This window comes from Salarias fasciatus, chromosome 18, assembly GCF_902148845.1.
Source record: "Salarias fasciatus chromosome 18, fSalaFa1.1, whole genome shotgun sequence".
In the NCBI taxonomy this organism is placed as follows: domain Eukaryota; kingdom Metazoa; phylum Chordata; class Actinopteri; order Blenniiformes; family Blenniidae; genus Salarias; species Salarias fasciatus.
The window spans coordinates 5,701,923-5,714,424 of NC_043762.1; the positions used below are offsets into that span (position 1 = coordinate 5,701,923).

Below are 12,502 nucleotides of genomic sequence, written 5' to 3' on the forward strand. Positions count from 1 at the left end.
CTCGGGCTGGCTGCTGTTTTCCGTCTGAATGGGGGAACTTCTGAACGAGGCTGTCGTCCTTCCTGCGTCCCGAGCTGCTCTGCAGTCTCCACACTGACCGCGTGGCGTCCGGCAGCTGAAGTTTAACCTGTGTGATCTTAAAGTAAAGGAAAGGCCCGGGTTTTTCCTCAGTCACTTTACAGCCGTGTAAAAAATAAATAACAAAGAAGAGGATTAATGACTGTAGTCAGTGATCAGCTTTAAAAACCACAACAGTTTGTTTCTCCAATGTCTCCCAGGAAACCTGAAAACCCAGAAGAACTAACATCTGAATCTGACACCAGAGTCCTGGATCTAACAGGGTCCGTCAGTGATCCTGGACCTGACGGTCAAACTTTCCGCCTCAGGCGGACTCAGAGTGTCGCCTTCTGCCGTTGGCAGTAAGAGGGAACATGGTTTGATTATCTGCTGGCTCTGAAGTGACAAGTTTAAAGGTTTGTCACACAGCTTCAGGTCTCCTGCTGCAGCAGCTGATCTGCTCCAGCACAATCTGACTCATATTTTTATATCAGAAAATGATCTTTAGTCGTAAAAACCCACAGGAGGAGCAGAGGATGATGATGAAGCCAGGAAGGAAAAGTGGCATGTGATGGAGCGGTGTGTTGTTCAAACAGAGAAACGTGGAAATAATGACGCCTCCATCTGAAAAGGCAGAAATTTAGACAGCAGGTTGAGCTGTGAGTCTAAACCCGAGAGGTTGGAGCAGGTGCTTCATGTCTCTCCAATCCACATGAATCCATTAAAATATTTTCCTTTAACTCGTCAGGATTTCTTTTTCTTATTGATCTCCCATTTTCTGACCGCCATAAGCAGCAGCCTTGCTGTCTCAAAGGCCCTGGTTTCTTGGTGTTTTGATAACAGAGTTAACTTTTATTAGGAACTACAGAGGAACTGAAAGTCCCAAGTCAGTGATCTAGATTTAGTTTTCCAGCCCAGTGTGAGCCGACAGATTCCCGTCTGCCTGCTTTGATGAGCATCACGTTTCAGCCGGGGTTTGTAAGACACTACTAGATACTGGACTTAGACCACATCGGGATACATCACACATCTTATTTAGTCCTTAACACTGGAATAATGTGCCATAACTCTTACCCCATAACACTCTAACCCTATAACCATTTAACTCTATAACCCTATAACTCTATAACCATCTAACTCTATAACCATATAATCCTAATCATGTAACCATCTTACCAAAACCTAAACCTAACCGTCTAACCCTCTAACCCTGTAACTATTTAACTCTAACCCTATAACCATCTACCATTAACCCTCTAACCCTACAATACAATATGAGGATTGGTACCGAGAACCTTCCATTTCTTCTTCTGAAGCAGAAGAGAGGATCAGATCAGTCAGGAATCATCTCGCCTCCAGCTCTTCTTTTCCCATTAGCTCATTACTCTTTGCATGTTGTGTGAGAGGTTCATATCTGGGTTGGTCATGTGCAGGTGGGGGGGTAAATACTCCACGTGCCATCTGACACCACGCCGAGCTCTCCTCATGTTCTCATTTAGAGCCATCCATATGTGCTAATTAGGTCAAGCTTGGAGGTCTGAGATGAGGGGAAACCAGGCTCCGGCTCCTCACTCCACGTTGCCCTCCAGTGGTGCAGTGGAGCGGAGGCGGAGCAGGTCGGGTGGTGTAAGAGCTGCTCAAGCTGGGAACTTTCTGAGGAACACACACACACACACACACACACACACACACACACACACACACACACACACACACACACGAGTGCAGGCTGCGTGACTACTGTGATTTCTCTTTTTGCAGCAAGTAGACAAAAAAATCTGCCCAAGGAAACAAACACTGAGTGAAAACACAACACGTTCCTGCTCAGAGCCTCTGAGGACAAAACCTTCTGAGAACGACTCTCAACGTGGAACTTTTGCAAAAACACTCTGACCGCATCGTCGTGTCAACGAGGGAAAACGACACTTTCTGGAGACGCTCTTGCTCTGTCTTCTCGTAGAAGACAGGAACGCTGTTACACCACAGCCGTGTCAATCGCACTGTGTGTGTGAACAGACTGCTCCCCCAGGGCCTCAACCTGACAACTACACCGTTTCAGTGTTTCGGCTGATGCCGTCGAAACTGACATCGTTTTTCAGAACGATACACTCGAATGGTTGCCGTGGAAACGGGGTCTGAGTGTCTGTGATTGAACACACTCGCTGCTGCCTGACGGCGGTGCGGGAGGTCCGCCCGTCTCGGAGACGGTTCTGTGTGTGCAGCTCGGTGTGTCAGGCGTTTGACCCGTTGGACATTCGGTGTCTCGGCTCGTCCTGTCCTCGTCTCCGTCCTGAACACATCATGCATCGAGGTGTGAGAGTGTTCTTTCAGAACAGACTCAGAGCCTCTGCGGCTGTGGTCCACCTCCCCAGCAGCTGGGTCTGGACGGCTCTTCCTCCTGCTGGGATGGATCAGCCTCCTCTTCTCCCTCTCCTGCTGTTCTCAGTCCTTCCTTTTCATGACCCATTGTTCTCAAAGCTGCAGTTCTTTTCTTGAAACTAAACATCAGACTGTTTCTGTGGACAAAGAAATCCAACACAGTCATGTTGTGGCATTAGTTTGTCTTTTTCTGGACTCTCTTTTTGTCCTTAAATTCAAACCAGAATAAATAAAAGTCTGACTCTGGTTCTACAGAAAGTCTCCTCAGAGTCTGGTTCTGCAGGTTTCTTCCTGTTGAAAGGGTTTCTTCTTCTTCCTCCGTCTCCTCTGTTGCTCATGTTCAATTTTAGGATTTTCTCTGTAAGTTGCTCTCCATTGAATGTTGGTCAGCTGTGGTGAATCCATCTTGGTTGTCTAGACAGAGGAATGTAGTGTAAAATGCAGGCAAGAACAATCTGACCAATCACACGAGAGTTCGCGGACTACACAGAAGAAGAACGTTCACCCTGGACGAAGGTGACGCGTGACTTTCTTCTGATAGATGGAGCTGTTTGAACAAAATGAAATGAAGCCTGGCACAGCAGAACCAAGACCAGAGACCAGGGCCTTTCTTCAATACAGCTGCTTCTTCTTCTCCTGCGCAGCGACCCAGCCAGAGTTAGCATGGAGCTGCTAACTCAGACCAAGAAACAACCGCGTTGCTAGCTGCATCAGACCGGCTCTTCCTGCAAGCACACTGAGGAACGTGGAGAACATGGAGTCTGTCGGGGCTTTAGAACTGAAGAAGTCATGCTAAGCTTAGAACTGTTTGATTTTCAGGAGGTGTTGATTTAATTCTGTGATTGAGTTCCTGGTTGACGATCTGAGGATTAGTTAGCCAGTCTGTAAGCTAATGTTAGCGTGGCCTCACCCAACGCAGGGTCCCGCATGATAGTCTTGCTTTACTAACCTGAAACTTGAAATCCTGCCCCGTCACACCAAAGACAACATCAGTTAATCAGTTAATCTGGACGGCCTGAGACATTTTCAGCTCAAATCGCTCACATGGACTCAACTAAACTGACTTTCAACAGACTTACACCTAAAGAAGCAGGCTAATGCTCCGTCTTCTCTCCTCCTTCATTTCACCCACCACATGTTGAGAAAACAGTCCTGACCCGAACGACATGTCGACTTCTTCTGTGTCAACAGCTCCACCGTCCTTCACTCTGGACAGTTAGTTTGGATAACTGTGTATCTGGTGCTACAGAAACAACATTGGATTGACCTGAATCCCACTTTTCTGATTTATCTGTGTTTTAACTCTCGATCTCAGGCGAGCCAGACTGATGTGTCAAAATCTGATGGATTTTATGGTTGAAACATGTAAACTGAGCCGTTTGCGTGGCGTTGAACTCCACATCACGCGCCTCGGCAGGGCCACGTATAGCTCTATTTCTGAGGGTGAAGTCAGTTGAAGTGAGACAGTGATGGAGAGGCGGCGCCGGGAACGCCAGAGGACAAGGAGAGAAACTGAACGGTGAGAACAGTGAGAAACACTCTCCTTGCGCAAAGGCATCGGCCGTCTCCTGACTCAGAGCTGTCAGAAACCACCGCCCCCCCCTGGACTTACTCCTCCCCTCCCGAGCCTCACTCCTCCCGCCAGAGTTTCACTCCTCCTCTCGCCACCCCCCCTTCAGGAATCCCAGGCAGCGTTTAATTGCAGAGTGCCGAAGCTTCAGTTGAACTAATGAGCTCAGCGCCGAGACGGTTTCAGACTCTCTGAGAGGCAGAAACCCGATTGGAGCTCCGGCCAGCAGAAGCTGACTGAGCAGCCGGATTTCAGGTGGTGGGGAGGGAAGAAAGCCTCCAGTTCAGGTACCGCTGACCGCGTGAGAGAGAATACCAAGAGGCAGAAGACGGGGAAGGAGGTGGAGAGACGAGAGGAGGGCGGGTGGAGAGGAAACGGGAAACGGAGAGAGAGAGAGAGGCTGAGAGAGAGAGAGAGAGGCTGGGAGCCTGCAGCAGCAAATGAGACAGAACAACGAGGCGGGAGAAGGAGAGACGGAGCGAGTTAGGGAGGGAGGGAGGGAGGTGGAGAGGGAGGGAGGGAGGTGTAGAGGGGCCCCGTGTAGGAGAGAGGGTTACAGGGTGAGGAAGAAGAAGAAGCAGTGAGAAAAAGTTTGGAAAAGACAGAAAAAGAGGGTGTGAGGAAGGAAAGTAAGGTCTCTCAGACTGAGAGCTGGAGTGGAAGAGGAGAAACAAACGACAGGAAGGAAGAGGAGGAGAGTGGAGAGCGAGCTGGAGAAAAGTTTTCTGTGGGAAGCTTCAGATGAGGAAAACAGAGCCAGCGAATGACTGGGCTGCGGAGGGCTGCGGGGGGAGGAAGCCACTGCTTTTCTAAGGCGTTTTCTCCACCAGTGTCAGGATTTCTTTGGACATGTACACAGAAGGCGCCCAGACGACGGGACACCGCCGCTTCCTTCAGGACCACGGCTCCAAGGCCCCCGTCCACTGCCCCTGCCAGCACTGCGCCCGCCGAGAGCCGCCGCTCGACCGCCACGGCGGGCCGGAACGCCAGCCGGCGCCCGCCCGGCGGCCGGACCGCCGTTCGGACTGCAGGAGAGACGTTCAGGCGCCATGGGCGAAGGACGCAGGGGGCGGGGCTTCGGAGAGCCACCGCAGCCCCCAGAGGAGGCCCGTGTTCGCCTGGCCGGGGCCACACCTGGACCGCCTGGACCCGGTTTACCCCTGGGAGCTGATCCCTGCCCAGTGGAAGCACCCGGCCGAGCCCGGACCCCATCACTGCGCCTGTGTGGCACGCCCCTGTAACGCCGGGATACCACATCCTCTTCCTCATCTGCAGGTCAAAGGTCAGGACCACCGGCTCAGGAGGACCGTCAGATATGTGTCCGTGGAGGAGGAGCGTCATTCGGACCACCACGGTCCCCCGCCGGGTCCGTGGCTCGCCCTGAACGGACACTGTGAGCCCAAGGGGGGGCAGGAAAGAGATAAGCATCACGACCGGGGAAGACCCAGGGCCGGGTCACAGGAAGCCTTTAATGGATGTGCCGCGCCTCGTAACGGCTTCTTCCCCACCGAGGTCCCGCAGAATCACCTCAGTCAGAGCAGACGGACGGCCGCCCCCCCGGACGCCGGGTCCGAGCCCCGTCCCCCGGGTCCGGAGCTGCCGAAGAGGACCAAGCAGGACTCAGTCAGGGAGCAGATCAGACAAGTGGTGACAGATCTGGAGGACGTGCTGGGGGGGCTGAAGCAGGTTCACAGCGAGATGAAAGAGGTAGGAGGCCGTGTGATTATAGCTGTGTGCGTGGAGGGATGTCTGCGTCCGGTCGCCGCCTTTTATCGGTCCCGCTCCTGGATCCCGGCACATTTAGACAGATCAGCTCAAAGCCGGGCTGCAGACTCCCGGCGTGCGTGTGTGTGTGTGTGTGTGTGTGTGTGTGTGTGTGTGTGTGTGTGTGTGTGTGTGTGTGTGTGTGTGCACGTGCCGCCTGCTCCGTCTGCGGCTCGGCCGTGCTCTCTCCCCGATCCAGAGCGACCGGCGGCCGGTGCGTGGAGCAGCCTGGCTGGATCGGTCGCGGCGCTCCGCTCTGACAGCGTCCGCTCTGCATGCAGCTGAATAACAGCATCAGTTCACAGCCGAGCGCACGTGAGTGACGTCTGGAGGACGGAAACACACCTTGAGTCTGATTCCAGCAGAAACACAGCCTGAGACTGAGAAGAAGAAACGGGGCAAAGAGAAAGAGGAAAGGGAAACGTTGACGTGAGCTGACAGACTGAATTAACAGGGTATCAGTGAACCGTCAGCACGCTGCTGCAGCCAGGACGTCCGTGTTCACGCCGCCCCAGACGCCACAGCAGCACCAGGAAGTTTGAGATGATGCTCTCTTTCATTTAAGAGAAACCAACATCGCTCAAATCTGGAGGTTTAAAACTGAGTGAGAAGCTTCCTGGTTACGAAACGACAGGAATAAACAAACACATTGAAGTGAGAGCGCTTTAACAGGCTGACTGTCAAAGCAAAAAGCTGAGTGTCAAAGTAGAAGCATTCCTGAGGATAGTCATCAGTTTCTGAGACTCTTTAACCACATTTCAGGTGAAAACACATTGAAATAGAAAAGCATACGATTCGTACAAAAATGTTATTGTTTCACAGTAAAGTCCAGGAATCGAGTCTGTTTCCACGTCAAAAGCAGAAACCCTGAAAACCATGCAGTGCTCATGTTAGTCCACTAGTTGGTGCTGTTAGTCAGTGATGAAACCATGGAGGACAAGGAGAACAATACACTCTGATCATTGACAAAGGAGAACACAGACGTTCATAGGGACAGAACACCAAGCTGGATTGTTATTATGGTGACTGTCAACTCGAAAACTACCCAGTCCAGGAGAAACTGGACTGAACCTGGACCAGGACCAGGAGAATATGGACTGGGACCAGGGCAATCTGGACCAGGAGTCATGATGTTCTGGAGGAAAACAAAGTTCTTATTGTCTGTCTATTGAGCATGAGCAGAGCTACTGTTTAATATGACCAATTAGCCCAGGACCAGGAGCGGGACCAGGAGCGGGACCAGGAGCGGGACCAGGAGCGGGACCAGGAGCGGGACCAGGAGCGGGACCAGGAGCGGGACCAGGAGCGAGAGCAGAGCTTTTACGTCTTTACAGAGTGTTGGACTCCTAGTGTTTTGAAAAAGCTAGCTTCAGTTGCTGTGAACAGCGTTGAGACAGCCAAAACAAGACGAGGGTTTTGTGTTTTTAGCTGAAATTGTCGTCTCGAAACGGCTCCAAGAGGGGAGGAAGTTCTCATTCTGTTTCAGCCACTGTCAGAAGGACGGAATGAAACCTTCACTCAGTCACAGAACTGGGGCCTGCATATGCTGGTAGTGGTTAGCGCTGTGAGCATTGTTTGCGCCGTTAGCATTAGGTTTGGTTCCTGTTTAATTCATATTGAATAAAGTTTTTCAAAAAGTCACAACCTCACAAGGACAAGGTGGAGGTTCTTCTGATCGTACTGCGGTTAAGGACCTTCTCTCTCCATTGTCATCAGGTGGTGGAGCAGATCGATCGTCTCACAGCCACTATCGACCTCGGCGAAGACACTCCCTCCTCGGCACGCCTCGGAGAGTCACGCTCGGCCCCGCCGCCCAATCACAGACCGGCGCCGTCCGAGGACCGGGACCGCATCATCCTCCGGACCAACGCTCCGTCCCCCGTCCACATGGCGGCGGTGGTCAAAACCAGAGGATTCACTCCGCTGAGTCTCAGCCACGACAGGCCGGGCGCCAACGGCCACCCGCCTCACCTGCACGCCCTCAGAGACTCCGCCCCCACGGGCCCAGAGCCCCGCCCACATACATTAGACCCCCAGGTCATCGTCGGGAACAGCACCTCCAACCCCAGAACTCAGAAGCCTCCGCCGTACCCCCAGAACGGGCGGTGTGTGAAGGGCGCCGTGAGGACCCCCGCCTCGGCCGGGAGGGGCCGCGTGGTGTGAAGGGGGGCGGCGGTCCTCCCCGGAGCCGCCGGGGCCTGAAACACCAGACTCTGCTGCAGGTCGACGTCACAGACGACCCGGCGGGAAACAAGCCACGGTGAGGTCACCGCCACCGGTGTGTGTGTGTGTGTGTGTGTGTGTGTGTGTGTCTGTGTGTGTGTGTGTGTCTGTGTTGATGTCACATGGTTTCCAGTCTCTTCTCTACACTGTAAAAAGTGTCGGTTCAGAGTCGGAGCTTCACATCTGTTTCTCATCAGCCTGCAAGGGGAAACAAATCAAGCGTTTGTGTAAAATCCTTCTTTTTTCAGGAGTTTTGTGCTTTTTCTCGTCTTTTGAAGCATCCAGACCTGCTGGATTCGTTTTGTTTCTGAGCCGGAGCGTCAGAATCGGGCCTGTTTGATCCAGCCGGGCTCTGCTTCGTGGGGTTGTTCTGAGTCTGAAGTCGCTCGGCAGAGAAAACCTCCAGACTGTTTTTGCAGCGTGGCTGAGTCAGACGCTCAGACTTGGCAGGAGTTGAGAGGTTTCGCGGCTCAGGAAGTTCCTCCACCGCCGCTCGGCTGGAAGCGGCCACGTGACACAAACATCAGGTTTACAGCACCATCGCAGCTCTGACTCGGGACGGCATCATTTCCCGCCATGGGCCGGCGAGGGGGGGGAGGGGGGGGGGGGGGGTGCACGCCGCTCCCACACACACACGTTTCTGCAGCCCCCTCTTCTGCAGACTATGTGTAACTGCAATCTATTTTTCTTTTGGGCATGCACGGTCTGGTTTGAATCATGGGGCCCCCGGGCCCCCGGGCCCCGGGCCGGGGGGGGGGGAGACACACTCCTGCTGGATCTGTGACGTCCATGTAAACAGGAAAACGCAGCGCAGCATCAAACACAAGCAGGATATTCCACATTTTCTTCCATCTGAGGGGACGTTAGGGAGGTCAAACCCTCGTTCGGAGCAGCATTCAGCTGACTGACGTCTCCGTCTGACCGGAGAAGCAAAGACTCAAGTTTCCCTTTTGTTTTACTGCAAAAAAGGAAAAGGTTTACATTTAACAGATTTGATTAAAAACCTGAAAGAACGGCTGAGACATCATCCTTTCTCTGGCCAGTCTGGATTTCCTACAGCCTTGAGCATCGCGCTGCTCGGAAATCTCTACATCTTCCAGTAAATGTCTTCTTTGTAATTTGAGCTCGTTGCTCCTTCATGCCGTGGGCCAGATCGGACCCTGTGTGTGTGTGTGTGTGTGTGTGTGTGTGTGTGTGTGTGTGTGTATGTGTGTGTGGCGGGGGGGGGTGTGAATCATCAGAATGAGTCACCTGCGTCTGTTCACCGTGAAACCACAACAACAAGCCAGTGGGTGCTCAGAAACATGGCGGCGCTCCAGAACTGTCCCTCGCCTTCTGCTGACGGAACTTTGTGACGACTCACGAGCAGAACAGCTCCACTCAGCTCCACCCAGCTCCACTCAGCTCCACCCAGCTCCACTCAGCTCCACTCAGCTCCACTCAGCTCCACTCAGCTCCACCCAGCTCCACTCAGCTCCACCCAGCTCCACTCAGCTCCACTCAGCTCCACTCAGATCCACTCAGCTCCACCCAGCTCCACCCAGCTCCACTCAGCTCCACTCAGATCCACTCAGCTCCACCCAGCTCCACCCAGCTCCACTCAGCTCCACTCAGCTCCACTCAGCTCCACCCAGCTCCACTCAGCTCCACTCAGCTCCACTCAGATCCACTCAGCTCCACTCAGCTCCACCCAGCTCCACTCAGCTCCACTCAGCTCCACCCAGCTCCACTCAGCTCCACCCAGCTCCACCCAGCTCCACTCAGCTCCACTCAGATCCACTCAGCTCCACCCAGCTCCACCCAGCTCCACTCAGCTCCACTCAGCTCCACTCAGCTCCACCCAGCTCCACCCAGCTCCACCCAGCTCCACTCAGCTCCACCCAGCTGACATCAGTTTAAACTGAGTGGTTCAGAAGACGGGATAGCTCCTCCCACTTTCCCCCAAACTCTGCTCCTTCTGGCTCAGCATCGCGTTTCCATGACAACACAGGTGCTGACTTCCTGTCAGGACTTCATGCTGCTCATCAGACCTCGGGAAAGTTGATACCTGATCAATACATAGATCAATAGATTGATCCTATTGGAGATCCAGCAAACGAGGTCTAGGCTGAACCAGGCTGAAACAGAATATGCTTGACCCTTGACCCCCATCTGCTCCAAAGTGCCACTCTAAGAACAGGATGACCTCTGCAGCAGGAACTCCTCCCTCGACAAACAGCCTCAGTGGCTGATCTGAGGACAGGAGGAGGAGCAGAGACACTCCAGAACGCTGATTTACTGCCGCGCGTCCTGCGCCAGGCAGCATAACTCACAGCGTTATATTAACCACCCCCCCTCCAAGCTTCTGCCGGAGCTGAACCCCCCCCCCCCCCCCCCCCCCCCCCTCCAGAACCCTCCGGCTTTACCGCAGCAGGGGATGAAATTTATCTCTCCATCATAATGATTAAAAACACTTAATAAATGTGGCCGAGCATCGAAGCAGCACAGAGCTGCCAACTGAAAAACTCGCCTAGAAACTCTAAACAAACTTTTCCTGGCGTTCAGGTCTGGTCCTGGACTGGAGCAGCCAGCAGGGGGCGACAGAGACTCAGAGAGCTCTGACCGGTTTGAATATAGAATCAGGAGAAGAAGGTAAAGGAAGGAACTAATAACTTGGTTTATGGAACTGAATTCATGAGTTTAACAGAATCAAATTGGAATGATGCATGAATAAAGTTAAACAATATATTTAAAGGCAAAGCAGATATTTCTGAACTGGACTGGAAACCTGGAGAGGAGCCTGTCCTCACCTGTCCTCACCTGTCCTCACCTGTCCACACCTGTCCACACCTGTCCTCACCTGTTCTCGTTTGAGGACAGTTTAGGATGGATGCATGATGGATGATTGATTATAGATGGATGGATGATGGATTGTAGACGGGTGGATTATAGATGGATGGGTGATGGATGGATGATGGATGATAAATGGATGGATGATGGATGGATGATGGATGATAAATGGATGGATGATGGATGGATGATGGATGATAAATGGATGGATGATGGATGGATGATGGATGGATGATGGATCGATGGTAAATGATGGATGGATGATGGGTGAATGATGGATGATAAATGGATGGATGATGGATGGATGATGGATGATAAATGGATGGATGATGGATGGATGATGGATGGATGATGGATCGATGGTAAATGATGGATGGATGATGGGTGAATGATGGATGATAAATGGATGGATGATGGATCATAGATGGATCGATGATAAATGATGGATGGATGATAGATGGATGCATGATGGGTGGATGTTTGGTCGATGATGGATGGTTCCACTCATTCCTTCCTTCCTTTTGTCATTTTTAGAAAAATGTTTAACAGGATGAGGTTTCAGGGACTGATTCAGGGAACGTTTCCTGTGTTCAGTGTCTACTGATTATCGATTATGTGTCATTTAACAGCTGTTTGTTCCAGAAGCTTCTCGCTGCGGCTTGGTGCTGTTGGTCTTCTTCTCACCGGCTGATGATCAGCCCTGAGCTGGTCCTGCAGCAGAGTTTTGTCCTTAACCCTCCGTCTCTCTCGCTCTCCTCTGCAGTGACTCCAGCCAGTGGAGGACTCCACGGTGCGGCACATGACGGAGCGGCGCCACCTGCTGGAGGTTCCGCATGAAATCAGCTATAAAATCTTTTTTGAGAGCCGTTTGGAGACGAGCTGAGCTCGTGTGTTGAATGTTCAGATTTCTACCTGCATGTTTTCCGCTGCAGTCACTGTTCAGCCTGAAGGTACATGGTGTGACCTGCAGGGGGCGATCTGCAGCAGGAGACGGGAGGGACAATCCAGGACATGTTTTCAACAAGCGATGTGATGAAACTGTTTGTATCAGGACCGTCACACAACAATCTCATCCTGACTGACACCCAATAAACTTTATATTTAAACTTTAATGTTTTTCTTTTAGATTTTATTTGAAATCCAAACAATTTCAATTCAGTTCAGCTTTATTTATATAGCAGCAATTACAACACAGTCATTACCCATCGAAGGGTATTGTTCTTGCTCAGTTTCTTCTGTATTATTATTATTATTCTTTGTCCCACGAGAATGCATTTTTGACCCCCTGAACATAGCTGAATATGGCGTTTTTTGGTATCTACGCGACCGGCCCAGCGAAAAATTCGATGAAATTTATACCTCCACAGTGACAGATCAACACTGGCTCAACAGCGCCACCTACAGTCAGACCCCTATGGCCCACAGAGTGGGCATATTTTGACGTAGAAACACGAAATTCACACCAGTGACAGAGCATGAGGGGACAAACAGAAAACTCTCTTGACTCAAATCTGTGGGACCAACAGGAAGGCGGCCATCTTGGACACAAAATTCACATTTCGCTTTTCATTTTTCAAATGAACTGAACTCTTACTTCCTTTCTTCCAAATGAGCCCAAACTCAGCACACATTAGACACATTGACTTTCAATAATCAGCCAGCTTTTTTTGATACGTCGCT

The 12,502-nt window shown here is 51.8% G+C and overlaps 1 protein-coding gene across 1 annotated transcript; it reads left to right on the forward strand.

The window, feature by feature from the left end:
* Positions 1–4,542: 4,542 nt before the first annotated feature.
* Positions 4,543–11,924, forward strand: LOC115405515 (uncharacterized). Its single transcript, XM_030115113.1, has 3 exons — positions 4,543–5,713; positions 7,487–8,030; positions 11,586–11,924. The coding sequence occupies exons 1-2, from the start codon at positions 4,856–4,858 to the stop codon at positions 7,931–7,933; spliced, it is 1,305 nt and encodes a 434-aa protein (XP_029970973.1). The 5' UTR covers positions 4,543–4,855; the 3' UTR covers positions 7,934–8,030; positions 11,586–11,924.
* The last annotated feature ends 578 nt before the right edge of the window (positions 11,925–12,502 follow it).